The following is a 17,323-nucleotide window of genomic DNA, read 5'->3' as shown; positions in this document are numbered from 1 at the left end:
ACTCCAATGAGCAGCTTATTAATACCAAACAAAGTGAATAAGTTGGTATTTCTGTGCAGAAACATTGCAATTTAAACATGGTCTGTGTAACATTATGTAAATTCCGCGTCTCTGTCTGATTGTTTTTTTCCATTTTCTTGTTCTTGACGTTCGCTGAATTTAATTCTGGGTTTATATTTTAAACTGCCGCTTCAGTGCAGTATAGCCACAGAGCTATTTAACAAGCACGATCTTCCGAGATACTATGCTACTAATAATTCATTGATAACTGCTGTTTTCTTGTGCAAAATATTTATATTATAAAATATATAAATATTTATTGTTAAATGTTTATATACATATATTAAAAAAATAATAATTTGGGCGCACGGACGCCCCAAGGGGTCGGCGGCGCCCTTAGCATTTGCCTATTCCGCCTATGCCCAGGGCCGGCTCTGTTTATACCGCACTAATTAAATGCACGTGTGTTTTAGTCACGCACCTTAAGCACAAATTCGTGTTTACAGGAACACCAAAAATGCGATTATTTCCAATAATGCGAGTAAGGTCTTAATCGCAGTAAGATGTTTACATGACTGGAGCTAACCTCTTCACTCCGGTTTACATGCAGTTTTACATGAACTCTGCCAACACGACTCGCTGTCAGCAGTCTGCCTTCATTCAGAAACAGCTCAAATAACACGACAGCAGTGTATAAAACCTTTAAATGACATTATAACGATAATTATAACGATAAATATATTAGTGACCACATCATAATGATAACTTCATGCTAATTCGATAAAACGAGCGCGGCATTACCTAATATTGGATATTTCTTGTAATAAAAACTTTTTTTGCAATTGTTTATGTCACTGAATATGTACATATGCTGTTCTTGTTGCATTTACACAGCGGGAAACCAGCAGATGTCCTCAACTGAATGAATGTAGTAGTTTGTGTAATAATATAATACCTTTTGGCGTAGTCAGTGTGGTAGAAAAATTTCACAGCATCAGCGCTGGATACCTGAGGTAATCTTATGTTATAAACCTCAGCAATGAATGAGCTTTCTGCTGCATTTTAAGTGCGCGTGCACTTCAAGTTCAAATAGATTTGATTGGCTGTCAATCGTTCATCATGTGCCAAAATCGCTATCGTTATAGTTGTTGTGTGAGCTCTGCTATTATCTTTAATATAAAACGATTTTTAAAACTATATTTTTATATCATGTGAACGCCCTTTACAGGCACTGTCATATTTATATCTTCATCACGGCACCGGATAATGAAATACATCTATAACAACGTGTTTGTCATTTAACGTAAGTAAATTAAAACAGTGGACCATATATGTGAGTTAATCATTTGTGAGCTGCATTGAACTTTGTGTGAATAATCCGAAAATAAAAACTGCATGTAAACCGGAGTGAAGAGGTGAGCTCCAGTCATGTAAACATCTTACTGCGATTAAGACCTTACTGGCATTATTGGAAAAATCGCATTTTTGGTGTGCATGTAAACGTGAGTCAGGAGATGGGAGTGGGTTTTAAGAAACTAGAAAAGGAGCCTGCAAAGAAAACTTAGGCTTCAGTCTTAAACAGACATTTGGTGATCACCAAAGCCGAGACAGTGTTTTATCTTGACTGCCTCCTTCATCTAACATCAAAACCACGACAGTATAAATGTGAGTACAGCTCTAAATATAATCTTTGTCAATGAGATAAACGCGATCTGCCCCTTAGAAGACTGAGCATTTGCTGTAAGGAGCTATCAGCGCTTTAATGTTGGGACATACAGAGATTTTTTAAATATATTTGCAATGTATTCAAAACAGGACATATTAATACAAAAACAAGAAGACAAATAATTAAAAATATTTATTAAAATAAATTTGAGCCATATGCATCTGCAACTTTTGATTAAGTTTTATGTTTAACGTAAATATGAAAATATTTTAAGTATCTCTGCAATAATTACTTATATTTAGCTACAACATAGACAGATATTTTTAACAAATATTACTGTTAAGCAATCCTCAATAGTTCCTCATTAGTTGTCTTTTTAACCTTCTCCATCTCCCCAGTCTTATTTTTGCTTATCAGTGATCAATTATGAATATGTCCGCTATTATTTATGAAATTTATTGGAAAGTTATTATAAAAGTTTATTTTTAACTGTTCTCAAAACTAATGTTTCTTGTTTTCTAGATGAGTGCCTCCAAACTCCAGATAAGGTAGATTCAGCTCAATATAATACAAGCACATCATCTAATTAAATGTGTTGCAAAAATATTTTACACTAAAAAAAGAATTATGAAAGTAATTGTTTTAATTAAATGAATTGTATTGATGTGTCAAATACCAATAGTGATATAATAGTTAGATTTTTAGCATACGGGTGAACTGGGGCAAAAGTAACTCAGAACGAAAGTCACAAAATGATTTTCTCCGAGCCCCGATAACATTTACATTCCAAACTATGACGGCATCTTTAGCAACCCTTGACAGAGATGAAAAATATTGCATATTTTTATCACCGTTTTGCACGTCTAGGTGCGAAAAGCTGTTTTCAACCATGATAAATAAATTACTAAAGCGGTCTTTTTTTCTTATAAAGCGTTGTGTTTCTCGTTATATGTGTAACAGTACTGATCAATCTACAGGTTATTTAACACATCATGAAGTTTGACTTCTAAGAGTTTTTCAAAATAAAAGTAAATCAGGTTTAAATCCAGGGTGCATGATTTTTTAAAAACACTTTGGAAAAGGGAGTCGGGCCGAGTACCAAAACACACTTGTAGCCAATCAGCAGTAGGGGGCGTGTCTACTAACTAACATCGTTGCCTGGTTTGCGTATGTGTAGGGCATGTCTATGAAGGTCCAGAATCTATTGGGGTTGGGGCGTATTTGTTTAGGTGATTTCAAATGTCAACATTGGCTTTCAGAGATCATGCACCCCGCCTTTAAATGTCAGGAGTTCCTGTTATGTTGAAAATATTTATTATGCTAATTTGATTTAATAAAATTTTATAGTGTTTAAATTGTTTTTCAACAATTCAAGTTTGTACTGTCAGGTTGCTTTTGAAACATTTGATAAAACTGAAATTTAAAATTATATTGTAATTTCATAATTTTTTGCAAAGATACACAACAAAATATGTTATAAACAAGGTCACAATCATGTATATTTACTAAAAACAAGTGTAACACAAAAATCTGTCTTGTTCTGTTGTGTCACTTTTGACCCACCTGTATGTTAAGGGGGTTGCACACTGAACGAGAAGAGCGGTGTCGCGCTGCGTCAAGTCTAGGACAGCTCGGAGGTATCGTACAACGGAAGTGCACATTAAATAGCGCAAGCTTAGTGAGATAGCGTCTACTTTAAAATGCAAAATATACGTTAGCAGCCAATGTTAATCGCTAATGGGACAAATATGTTGTTATTTAATGTTAAACTATGTGAGTTGCACCACAGGGATTTGAGCAGTGTCCTGAGTCACAGCGGACAGATGGCGCCAGGCCTGTACGCTAATACTCAGAGAAAACAATGTGTTCGAGTTTTTTAGAACAGCGCAGCACTACGCGGCCAGTGTGACCCCCTTTATTTTCGTCCCTGCAGGTGGGGTCAAAAGTTACAATACACTACTTATGTTCAAAGTGAAATTATACTAAAGTCATTTTACATTTGTTCAAAATTTCACCTGACAACACTTGCAACACAGCAAAAATATGTCTCTATCTAAAACATTAGCTTTTAAAATTAAGTTTTTTTTTATTGTACTTTCGCCCCTACTCTCCCCTACGTTCAAAGATTTTGTGTATCTGTGTGTCGCTCCTGCAGCAGTGAGGTGAGAATTGGACATACTCTGAATAAACATGAGGAAGACTTTGTAAGAAAAAGAAAACAAACTGTTCAACAATGTCTGAAGAAGTTCGGGATAGACTGCCCTCTGGTAAAACAAAACATTCAGTCACATCTAGTCTTATACTTTATGTATCAGACTGACTACATATTCTTAAAACGACTAACAAATGAAAGACAAACATTTAGAGTGTTTGCGTTCTTGTGAAAAATGTTGTCATTAATGCTTTTGGACTTAAGTGTATAAATATGGTACATGGGTTTTAGGATGGTTTGCCAAAAATTGCACTACTGGGTTCTGGAGGAGGAGAACGAGCCATGCTGGGTTTACTGGGATCTCTGGTTGAACTCGACAAAATAGGTCTACTGGACTGCATCCTTTATCTGAGTGGAATCTCTGGATCAACCTGGTACACACACACACACACACACACACACACACACACACACACACACACACACACACACACACACACACACACACACACAGATGACTGAGATAATCTATAATCAGTATCTCTATCCTATGAAGGTGCATGACGTCTTTATATGAGGAGTCAAATTGGTCCACTAACCTGGATTCAGTGAAACAGAAGATCATTCAGAGACTCAAAGGTCCTGCTGTAACCTGGGGTGATGCGATTTCCAAACTGAAGAAATATTATTATGAGAAAGATATCTTCAGTTTAACAGATCTTTGGGCAGTGATGATCGTCACTTCATCTTTGAACCTTGTATGATCTTTATGCCAGATATGGCCACTAATAAAATAAACAAGCATATTTTTATTGTATCTGACATTTGTCCTCCAAAAACTATAATAGGTTTATCTTTTTCTTCTTCAGATAAATGAACACAAAGTTTCAGAGCAGCAGGTTGGACATGACAAAGATCCGCTTCCCATCTATACAGTTACTGACAAGGGATTCAAACAGCACCATGATGGAGGTAGATGTGTTGAAAGATGAAAGAAGATCAGTGTATTTGTGTGTCAGCTTTAAATGAATGAGTTGTCTGTCTGCAGATCCCTGGTTTGAGATCAGCCCACATGAAGCAGGTTATTCTCTTACTGGAGCGTTTGTGGACGTCTCTAAATTTGGCTGTCAGTTTCAGGATGGCTGTGACTCTAAGATCCAGCCTGAAAAGGACATGCTTTACCTGCAAGGTAACAAACTCGGTTATAAGAAATGATAAATAAGACAAGGAATAATAAACATTTGCATACATTTCAGCAATTAAACTGCAAAATTTCGCCAATTGCATGGTCTGTCCTGCTCTTTCCTTTCAGTGAGTCACTTCAACGTCATGTATAAAATATAAAATATACAGCAGGTGCGCTGCATAATCAACTTTTTTGCTTTGAAATCTGGCAGACTATCTGCTCGTGAGAAGTGTGTGTTAAAGGAGAGCGAGCTGAGACTTCTCTGGAGTCAAGGCGTAGCAGCAGTTGTCTCAGTTTTCTTTGGGTGTGCGGTGCTTCATTGAAGACATCTCAGCACAAAAGAGCTTTCCCTAAAAAGCAGGAACAAGCTGATCTTGGGTTTTTTTCCTCAGCGAAAACCTTAAAAGTTAAAGGACTCACCACACATTGCCCCCCCCCCTTGTGTAGCCATAGAGCACACCACGGTGAACAACTCCGCTCCGCTCAGCTACCCCACTGTGGGTACGTCTGTGGTGCCTTTAGTCCCACTCGCACGGTCAATCTACGATAGTGAACTAGGCAAACTGGGAAGCGAATCCTGCCTGGGCGGAACTGGGAATGCTTGCAGAAGCCACACCTTAAGAGGTTTACTACTTGGTGGTGTCTGAAGTACTCAATAGGTCTGGACGTGAGAACTGTCTAAATAACCACATGCTAGAGAGAGACGCAGAGCAGGCTCTGCTTAGGGAAATGTGGTAGATTAGCTCCACAGAAAATACTTACATAGGAACCCTCATGGGGACGCAAAGTGGATGCCTATCCTAACACAGGTTCTCAGGGATGCAGCTAGTGTGAGCCTGACAGCCGATGCTCTGAAACATTGTCCGTCAAGTTTGTTATATTGTGTTAACCCTTTCAGCTTTCCATAATGCTGCAAGGCAACACATGAGCCGACCCTGGGTGTTCTCATGAGAACCCGAGAGGATACCCGCTCGACACAAACACTATAGAATCTAGTAAATGTGTTAGTAGCAGAGCATCCTACAAGAAGTGTGGCATGCTCTTGGGCATTAGCTTGTGGTTCCTTGTGGGACAGACATTTGTAGAGCTGCTGGCTGGGTTATGACTGTGACCTCGGTTCCCTTGAGATAGTGAACGAGACGCTGCATCATGAAATGACAATATGAAATGAATAATCTGAATAATCTTTAAATCGATTAAGAAATTAACATGCATTGAAGCGTTATAACTGGCAGGGTTCATGTAAAATTTCCCTAACGGCTCTTTGTAAGAACAGAAGTTGTCTGTTTTGCGAAGACCTGTGAAGCCTTGACAGACCGTCAGGATCTTAGATGATGCCTTACAAATCGCAATGATAACTGATTTGAGGTCAGCCTCCAAGCTCTGTGAGGGGGGGCTCGATATGCATGCCACATTATGATATTGCTGTTGTCGGCATTAGGAAACCTGCAGCCTTCTGAGGAAAAACAAAGCGGTTCCTAAACTGCTCATTAGCCAGTTGAACTATTTCTTAAACTAGTTCTGACTAAGACACAGTTTTGACACACAATTTTATAACGAGCACTCTCTGATTGACTGTTGTTATGCTATAATGCGCTGTTTGCACCTCCCCTTCATTCATTCCGTTTACGTCACAATCTTGACGTCATCACTCGCCTCCTATACGCCAGGTTAGTTTTAAAGGCCGTTTTTCAATGTCAAGGATACTTCCTTGGCGGGACTACTGTAGTCCTTACAAGTCACTTCCTTCAGAGACTAGGCGAGGCTCCTCTTAAGCATTCTGAGAAAATTTAAATGGTACAGGCTAGCAAGTGCACGTCATTGCATCATTGCGTCAATGAAAGGTGTGCTTTCGGCGCTGGGCGCATAGGATTGTGGGTGATTTCTGTGCGCGAAGATCATGAAGGATACACATATGCATCCTTTCCTGTATATGGGATATTTCTCGGACAAAGGACTCACCCCTCGTTCAGACAGCCAGCGACGTTATCGCTGTGTGTCGCCCGTCTCTTTCAATGAGGCGTTTCTAAATCTGCTTGTCATAAACAAATGAGTACCATCCACGCCAGTAACTGACGAGAGAAGGATGACATGAACTCCACTGCTTTGTTCTCATTGGTAGTCGCTCCCGAAATTCGCTCGACATTTGCATAAAGTTACACTTTTCTTAACTTTCTCGTGTCGCTGGACACGCCCATACGGTCGCCAACGGTCACTTTCGCTCGTGTCGCCAGAAGTCGCCGGGTTTCCATTAAAATTAATGAGATCGCATCGCTCTGCTACTGCTGGTCATGGGCTGTCTGAATGGGGCGTGAGTCCTTGGCTGAAATTATGAGGACCCTTGGAACAGTCCTTCAACGGCTTCCGAGGATCCTTCCTTGACATTGAGAAACGGCTACAGATTATTCAGATTTGCGAACGCTGTGGTGTTTTTCCCTAAAGTGTCATTTCATGATATAGCGTCTAATTACCTTGAAAGGGAATGTGGTTTAGTGTTTTAGCAAATCAGAAAAACTGTACTCATTACTGTACTGCCAACTATTGGTAAGGTTTTAAGACAGAGAACTTTTTTATTACATATTTTACACTATTGCATATATTTGTGTTAAGTATTTTGCCATTGTAAAAGTAAATATGATCCATTATTTGTTTGGTGTGTTGTTTTTTGTAGCTCTGTGTGGCAGTTGTATCGCTGATGAAGAATACCTATGGGAAAAAATAAGAGGTACCAGCATCTGCTGGCTTTACTTAATCTGTATTGAAGAAAACATTCAAAGTCGATTTATTACCATCTTAATTCTGGTTTCTTCTGCTTTCTTTCAGAATTATTTGAACATTTATTTAAAGAGTTTTTTGGGGAAAGGTGCGAAGGTAAACCATTTTTTTAGCGTTTATTTATTGATGTAAATGTAAATATTTTTCATCTATCTTGAGTCATGACTTTATGGAGAGAATCTGTTATTACACATAATATATATATATATGCTGCCATATTCAAAATCATACTCTTCTAAATCTTTCACAGTCTCACATAATTTTAAACCCACCAGACAACAAAGATACACAAATTATCAAAATGATCATCACATTGTATGTACCTTATTCTGTAGTCTATTTATATTTCTTCATTGTATGTTTTCCTCCAAAGATAAAACTCCACCTATAGAGATTGTTTACCAAGTGCTCATGGATGTGGTGGAAATGAATCTCTTAGTGTTGAAAGGCGAAGATCCTTCTCATCTCAATGATGAGATCAGAGCAAAGCTAAAAGGTCGAGTGCATTAAAATTCAAAATGATTTGTGCTTGTTGTCACGTCGTTTCTTTCAAGAATCAATGTCGATTCATGTTTTAACACCAATTCACAGAACTCACTGAAGACACATGTCAGCTGGTGTTTCAGATAGAAACGGGCGATGTTAAACAACAAATGATGCAGTACAGTCTGGATGTGTGTGATTATTTGAGGAACTGGTTCAGTATCTGGCCGTTTGGTATGTTGAAGTGTCTCTATACTCACAATGATCTTCTAGACAGATTAATACTCAACATAAATCACAAAGAAGCTTCTTGATCAATCTACAGTATAAAACATTAATGAACCTTAATCATTTTCATTTTGTTTACCTACACAGATGTTTGTTGTAGTATTATTAAGTGCATGGCTCAGTGGATCTGGGGCAGAACGTACAACTTTCTCTACAACATGAAAGGTGAGAATATTACCAATGGTTAATAATAATATTAATGAATGAATGACGTCCATGTATTGATCATAGATTTATACTGTTGTTGATAGATGATGGAGTGCCATCCGTTCTTCAGGACAGTGAGACGAGAGACTTTGAAGACGCCGGTATGTTGCTCAACTCACCCTACATGTCAGTGCTGAGAGAGAAGAGAGACGTTGACCTCATCATTTCCCTGGATTTCAGTGAAGGAGATCCTTTCTTGGTATTGTCCACACACACATTCATAAAGCTCATCGATAATGAGAGTTCACCTAAAAAACAATTCTGTCAGAATTTGCTCATTTTGATTTTATTTCCTGAAATGCAGAGGAGAAACTTGCACAAGACTTACTGTTGGTTTTTTGTACATTGATAAATAAGAAATAAGAAAGAAAACCATTGAAATGCACTCTAACAAACTGATCTCTTAAATGCTTAAGTATATAAGTATTATTTGGTTTTTGACTAGTCAGGAGTTTCTTTAACTTGCGACATAAAGTCATGGTGAAATAAGTTATGCTAATTTAAGTTTATATGTTATGGTGTTCAGTACATTGCTTACAGTTTATAATTTGCAGTTATAGTTGACTCTTGTCCCTCTCAGCGTTTTTATTCATTTATTAATTCGGTTACACTTTATTTTGATAGTCCACTTTAGACATTCTACTAACTATAAATAACTTTGCAACTACATGTCAACTAACTGTCAATAATTAGCAACTATACGTCAACTAACTGTCATTAGTGTAATAGTAGACTGTAAGGGTTGGGGTTAGGGAAGGGGTTTGGGTTAGTGGAATAAGTTGACATGCACCTGCAAAGATACTTATAGTCAGTTGAATGTCTGTTGAGATATCATCACAATAAAGTGTTAGTAGATATTAAGCAGGCAGTCTACTAATTCTCTAAAGATTGGTACTTGATAAGTAGTTGCAAAGTTACTTATAATTAAAATGTCTAAAGTGGACTATCGAAATAAAGTGTTACCATTAATTCTTCACACAATTTCAGCATCTATGGTAAGATCTGGTTAACCCATACACTATTTGGGCAATTTGGTATCTCCAATTCAACTTGCCTGTTTTTGGCCTGTGGGAGAAAACCGGAGTACAGATCTGCATGAAAGTTCTGGAATGAGCGTAAATGATAAATGAATGAATGAATTGTTCCTCTTAGCATCACTTTTGTGTTATTCTTCCATTACAGACAGTAAAGACAGCTGCTGAAATGTGCAGGGAACTAAAAATCCCTTTTCCTGAAGTTGATATACTGCCTGTGGAATACCCAAAGGACTTTTATGTGTTTAAAGGCCATGATAAAGTACCGACCGTGATCCACATCCCTCTCTTCAACACGGTCAACTGCGGAGGTGAGTTTAAATCTTTCAGTTGTTCTGAAGTCCTGAATGAAACTGGGTTGTGATTTCTGTGTGGTTTTGTTTCTGCAGATGACATTAAGGAGTGGAGAAAGAGATATCACACAATTCAATTTCCCTACAGTGATGATATGATTGATCCTCTTCTGGATGTCGCTGGAAAAAACATCACAAACAACAAAGAGAAACTGCTGGATGAGATTCGAGCTTGCATTAAAAAGAAATATTTTTCTAAATAAATAATAGCAAATCAGCTTGTAACAATAGCAGAACCCCTTTTGGTGCTAAACAGAGGCCTTTATACCTTGCCTTAAAAGATCCTAATCTTAAAACCTATATATCTGTGTATCTCATATAAGATGTCATACAATAATAAATGTGTGTATTAAAATCACATTCTGACAAATTAAAACTACACTGTAAAAAAATTCCGTAGAAATTGCAGCTGGGTTGCCGGTAATTTACCGTAGATTTAAATTTATGTTTTTTACTGGCAATATTTTGTTCAAAGTTAAATGAACATTAAACATTTATAAGTATTTGTCTTTACAGAGTAAAACTAAAAAAACAGCATCAAGCAAAGCATTCTGGGAAACAAAATCTGGGCAAAAAAACAGAAAAAGGTTGATGATGATTTCTGATTCCCAGAATGCTTTGCATGAGGCTATTATTGTATAGTTTTATTCTGTGAAGATAAAGACTTGTTAATATTTAAAATTTATTTAACTTTTAACAAACTCTTGCCAGTTAATAACATAAATGCAAATCTACGGTAAATTACCGGCAACCCAGCTGCAATAACATTGTAATTTTTACGGATTTTTTTTACAGTGTAGTTCAGTATAAATCACATCAAATTATTCATAAGAAAATACATGCAAATATAACAAATCATTATTGAAATGAGATATGGATGTTAAACAACTGCTTCAGTTTTAAATACACTAACAATAAAGTTTGGCAAAGACTATCATTGTGATTGATTTATATCAAGGTCGACAAGATGTGGTTGGGCAGTGTTTTATAAAAAACATAAATAAAGCTTTGTCCCTGGTGATGTAAATAATGTAACAATTTACCGTTTTTAAACATTAAAATAATTACATTTTTATTTTATAGTTCATCAACAGGTATGCAAACAATGTCTTAATTTCTCACTCTTTTTTTCTCAACAGTTACAATATAACACAACTGGTAAGTATCCACAAAGTATTGAGCTAATCAACAAACAATGCTCAATAAATCTAAATCAATTTGTCCCTTCTCCTCGTCAATTCCCTGCCTTCTTCATCACAGTTACTTTATACATTGCATGCCAGATACATAACTGAATTTACCTAGCTGCTAAACAATATCCCAATTAGCATTTAACATTCTAAAAAGCGTCTAAAAAACTAAATATAATTCCGAAAACACTCGATATTTCAACAAAACATAAACAGAATATCTTCCCAAACACATATTAAGCTTATTTTTTTTTAAAAACTTGAAAGCATCAACACTAAATCTAACCTAAATCTGCTTATTTTATTAGCATTAGTTGTTTTTGAACAGTTAGTTTTATTTAATGTTCACTGGTGTTTTCTATGAAAGGTTTTACTGGATGGATGTGCGTGGATTAGGGTCAAAAAAGTTTTGTATCAATTAACTGCATTTGTACCAGCTATTATAGCAACCCCTAACTGGAGAAATTATTTCGTGAAACGTGGCCTTGGACTAATATCTTTTTAGAAAAGGCCATTCAGAATTGGTGATTGGAGTCTGTATAAAGTCTCTGCCATGGAAATTTGGGTACATGGGGGGGGGTTGAACCACTCATTCAGACTTGTTCTTTGGGGCCGAATACTTCTATGTGGTTCATTCTGACACTTCTCTCTTGTGAAGAAAACCTTACAATGCACAGATCAGCAGTTGTTTGCCATCTCTCTCTATCAACCTACACTGGGTTTGCAAAACGTAAAGCCACATTTGCTTGTGATGTGAAAAAAGTCAAGTATACACAATATACAAGCTTTGTTCACAGCACTGCGAAGGGAAAATGGTTTGTATGCCTAAGGTATCAGGACTGTGTCGAAAAAGTACATGGCAAATCAAATGTGGTAATTATGCATGTTTGTGTGTGTTTACACGGTGTTATAAGGTCGGTCACAAACATGATCTAATGCGTTGGGTCTTATTAACTAACCGTCATGCATTGTGTGCAACACCTTTTTTTTCTCCCTCTTCACCTTTTGTCCACTTTCCCTGCTGCTAAAGAAACTTGTATGTCTTCATTCATACTCCTAATATTTTGGACCTTAGGACCTCTTTTAAGGGTAAAGATGCTTTCTGAATTCCTTCTTTCTTTACTAGTATCTTTATCTCCATTCTAAGTGGAAACGCCCACATTTCTAAGAATTTTCGTAGAATTTTGTCACTAGGAGCAACTCTTTGCGCTAAAATGTTTTGTGAATATGGGCCCTGGTGTATACATTTACATTTAGTCATTCAGCAGACATTTACTTTTAGTTATTTAGCAGACGCTTTTGTCCAAAGTGACTTACAAGTGAGGTAAACAATAGAAGCAATATGGCAACACGAGAACAGCAATACATAAGTGCACAGGAAATATAGGCTCATCAAGTCCAGGGTAATTTTTTTGTTCTTCACATTAAAAGATTTATGCAATTATACCAAATTGTACGATTGGACTGTGTTTTTTGAACAGATCAAGAATGTTGTAAGAATGAAACTGCAATGGCAACACAAAACCACTGTAGTTCATTTTGTGCACCAACTTTTCACAGTGCTGCTCACAAAAACCAGCATGATCTCACGAGAATTCATACATATTTTATGTCACAGGAGTCAAGGCAAATCGTACAAAAAATGTACAAATGTGGTAGTGGTATGAATTAATACGAATTAGCCAACTTGTAAAATATGTACGAATTTTCATGAGAGAGCGTTGACAAAAGCATAGCAACAATCAGGGGCGGAGTGGGACCCAAAAATCTACCGGGAAATTTCATAGACCACCAGCCCTCCATGGTCAAAAAAAATAAGCAAATGCTGAAATCTAAAATTACAATAAAATGACTGTACAACAACATGAAATACCAAGTGTAATAACTATTATTTAAAAGATCTTAAAGTCAACAACAGTTAGTTTTAAGTAAGATTAAGCTTACTATGGTTGTAAAGCAATTGCTTATAAAATTATTAAGCCTGTTTGGAGAGAGATGTTTTATGTGACAAAATGTCAGTCATCGTGTGATAACGAAAATATAACGCAACTTGCGTGTTCTGAGCAGGTGTTGTCAGTGAACAGGCTGTAAACTGTTGGCTAAGTTACATACACTCGTGAAAACTGATGCTGATTATCTGGGAAACATTCTCTAACAGCAGTCAAGTTGTCATTGTTTGTGTCAAAGATGTGCATTTGTTGTAACATTAAAACAGGAGATCAGACTTACTATGTGCTGCTCAAAGTGATGCTCGGAGCTCCATTCCTCGATGGATGTGCGAGGCTATGCTTTTTATTGGTTGTTGCGTTAAATCTTACCCAGATACAACAGTCCTATTTTCTGATTGGCTATTGTGTAGCCTCTTTCTTTATTTTTTGATTGGCTGATAGAACTCCAGGGGAGACGGGCTTGATAGAGAGAGCGGTGCGGCCAGATACATTTTGAGCGCTGAAGCATATTAAATATATGATAAATAGGTTTTAGTGTGGCCGGAGTGCACGACTAAAGACTGAAAGCACGGCTATTACCAGACCCGCCTTCGCGGCCTTAAAACACTACCGGCCCACCGGGAAAAGTCCCGACTTTCCCGATTGCCACTCCGCCCCTGGCAACAATTCTCAGATGAATCACAGATAGGTTTCATGGTAAAGTGACATTTACCTGAGTGATCTGAAATGGTTATTCTGCTGTTGCTGTTTAACTACCACATTACAAACTCTGGTTCAGTTTTCACATTGTAAGCTCACCAAACAAACACATAACACATTATATGGAGTAGTATATTAAATAGTCCTTGTAGTTTTTATTGCAAAAAAGTTCTCTTTTTTTTAAGCATTTAAAAAGCTCAATACAGCTGACCAAAGAGCATCAGTGCAATTAAAATAAGACATGTAAAAAAATAATAAATCAAGAAAGAGTTTTAAATAAATTATTTTGTATGTAGCCTGTACAAAATGCATAAGCATTGACATCTTAATAACATTATCTACCATTTACCAAAAAAAATACTTTTTTACACTCATTAGTCTTGCTTGTCATCTGTAAAGTCGCTTTAAATAAGATGAAACACATCAACAGAAACTTCCTGTAAATTACATTGGCAAGCTCCTTCTCAATGTTTCTTTGTATCAGTCCATACAATCACACACACAAAGACACCGTAACAGCAAAAGGGCAATGTCAACAAATCACTTTTCAGGTAAAATATTTTTATGCATCAATTACATTAAAATGCCATCTGTATTTATATGAAGAGTTTCGTTGCAAAGCAAGATAACTCAGTTTTTAACATTTTTGTCAAAAACATGTTTATTATTATGTTATTACTTTGTTTTATGGTGCTACTTAGCTGTATTTTGTAAGTTATGAAGGTTTAAATCAAAACAAACCAACTGCAGTTGAATTGACATTAATTGGAATGCACAACCAAAAAACGAGATTTCTGAACAATTAAAAAAACGGAGTTATCTCGTTTTGCAACAAAACTCTTCATATTTCAATTTTAAGACATTAATTTAAATATTTTTCTTGATTGTAATATTTTTCCAGCAATAAGTTAAAATAATAGGCATAATAACAATACAACATTAGTTTATTTTTAAATGTGAATTGAACAGATACCATATAACTGCAGTACTGTATAAGCACTTAAAATGCTTAAAATTACACAAGTGCTTTTTCCTAAACTTTACATTACATAAGTACCACTGCGCCACTGTTGCTGCGTACTGATTTCTGAAAATAAACACCACAGTCTTAAATCATATTTTTAATTTGTATACAATTGCACAATTAATGGTGCTATCCAGATACATGTCAATAAATATTGTATCTCCCTGAGAAGTTTCTGTCAGAATCCTGCCGGATCCTGTTGGTATTTAGATCTAGTTTAGCATGGCAGGGTTCTGACAGTACATATGTTCTATGTGGGAAATGTGTGGTTGTAGTATTGGTTTATTCCGACCACGCATTTCCCGGGTCTCGTCACTTTTTCCCCGATCCCTTACTTGTAATTATTTCCAGCTGTATGTAATTTACTTTCTCCCTATTTAAGAGTCCTTGTGTTTGTTGTCCAGTGCACGTTCGTCTTGTTTCATGCCCTGTTTCATGCCCTGTCGGTTCCTGTGAGTTTTTTGATGTTCATAGTCGTGATCTGTTTAATCTGTTTAAGAGTTTATTGTTAGTCTTTGTCAAGCTTAGTATTAGTTTAGTGTCTTGTTGCCCTTGTCTTGTTTTAACCCCTCGTGGGTTTTGTTTTCCTGTTCATCCCTGTGTTTTGTAATAAATCCCTTTGTTTTTACGTCCGCATCTGGGTTCGTGTTCTGTGTTACCTAATTCCTGACAGTTTCTACCTCAAATTCATATTTCCGCTATCCACTAGGTGGCGATCTTACCCAACTTAAACTCTGACGCGTTCAGTGAATAAGCATTCACTCAACACTAAAAACACTGTAGGTGCGTTCCATTCGACCGTAAGTGGACTGCGAAGTGGACTTCACAGGGTATTCCGCCATCTTAAGTGAGATTCCAATCCGAAGGGAGCGAACATGTTCAGTTCGAAGGGCACTGCGCACGGCATAGGGAATCAGGGAACATCGATACATCACTTCACCGGAAGTGGAGAGCGATAATCACCCAACTGTCATTGCGCGCATCACGTGATCACCCGTCGGAACGGTCAGACCGCTATGCAATTATATGACAAGCGTTTAAAAACACATATATACACATAGTTAACCAAAGTTTAAAGTTTACTTTCATATTTGCATGACAGTTACAGCAGGGCTTCAATTCTGTTAATAGTCAAGTAATAGCAGCAATAGTCAATTAAAGTGTATAATAAACATACGTTTTTCATTACGTAGTACTCAATGTTTTTTTTATTGTATAGTGTACATATTTGAAATGTGATCGTAAATAAAAATTAAAATATGAATGTAGTCCTATATATATTTATGTTATATCAATCTGTGCGACCCCGTCGTTGACTTTCTTTGATGACGTTTGCAGGCCGTTCCAAATGAGCGGTTATTGTCCGTGAAGTCCACTTCAACTGATATACCGTGCTCAGGGAGTAGGGAGCAGTGAACACTCCGCAGGGACCCTGTCGAATGGAACGCACCTTGTGTAAGTTTTGATCCGGCTCTGAATCTGATCTCTTACAAAAGTTCTTCACAAAAATGGAATTATCACCTCACTATGTGTAGAAAATACATTCAAATAAAAACGGGATTGTATTTTATTTAAATCCTTCCTTAAGAATGAATGAATAAAAATAAAAGAATAAAGTTTGATTTTAAAGAAACATGTATTATATATTATAATAAATTTAGAGTTGATTTGCACAAACAGATAAGTTTCATATGAAATTCTAAAATGATAATTTTTATTAAGCTCCTGTTTATGTTCAGTAATTGCACTTTAATGGCAATGAAAATAACCAATTCATATAAAAACATGATAACAAACAGACACACACACCTTCTTTTTTGTTTACTGTTTGCATGTTTAAAGGCAGATGCTGACAAGTTTGTGTTGTGAACATGAAAATAAATACAGAGTTAACCGTCAGAAAAACATCTGTGTGTGTTAATGTCCCATTGCAGGACTGAGATAGGCTGCTTTACTTGTATATAAGCAGAACAATGAGACTTTTAAGGAGAGGTTTGTGAAAACCCTCCAAGTAGTCTGAAATTCAGTGCTTTTGCGCTACTTCTCTATCAGATCGGAAGTAACGAGTAACTAACTACTTGAGTAGTTTTTTCATCTAATACTTTTTAACTCTTACTCAAGTAAATAATTAGATTGATACTTTTACTTTTACTTGAGTACATTTTGTATAAGTACTTGTACTTTTACTTGAGTACAGATTTTGGGTACTCTGCCCACCTCTGTTTCCGGGACAGAGATTATCTTAACCCAGGACTTGGCCTTAGTTTAATTAGGAAATATAACTAGTTTTAACAAACACGCCTTGCTTACTTTTTGA

General features: G+C 36.6%; 1 protein-coding gene across 1 annotated transcript; it reads left to right on the top strand.

Annotated features, from left to right (window-relative positions):
* The first annotated feature begins 1,591 nt into the window (after positions 1 to 1,591).
* On the top strand, positions 1,592 to 10,517 carry LOC135732222 (cytosolic phospholipase A2 gamma-like). Its single transcript, XM_065250114.1, has 15 exons — positions 1,592 to 1,665; positions 2,189 to 2,214; positions 3,822 to 3,933; positions 4,110 to 4,252; positions 4,375 to 4,576; positions 4,688 to 4,790; positions 4,867 to 5,007; positions 7,676 to 7,729; positions 7,828 to 7,875; positions 8,153 to 8,275; positions 8,371 to 8,496; positions 8,638 to 8,715; positions 8,802 to 8,956; positions 9,940 to 10,102; positions 10,181 to 10,517. Exons 2-15 carry the CDS (start codon positions 2,189 to 2,191, stop codon positions 10,345 to 10,347), a joined length of 1,641 nt encoding a protein of 546 aa, XP_065106186.1. The 5' UTR covers positions 1,592 to 1,665; the 3' UTR covers positions 10,348 to 10,517.
* The last annotated feature ends 6,806 nt before the right edge of the window (positions 10,518 to 17,323 follow it).

The sequence above is a fragment of the Paramisgurnus dabryanus genome, chromosome 5 (assembly GCF_030506205.2).
Source record: "Paramisgurnus dabryanus chromosome 5, PD_genome_1.1, whole genome shotgun sequence".
Lineage (NCBI taxonomy): Eukaryota > Metazoa > Chordata > Actinopteri > Cypriniformes > Cobitidae > Paramisgurnus > Paramisgurnus dabryanus.
The sequence above is the reverse complement of the archived record's forward strand: the minus strand, read 5'-3'. Positions and strand labels throughout refer to the sequence as shown.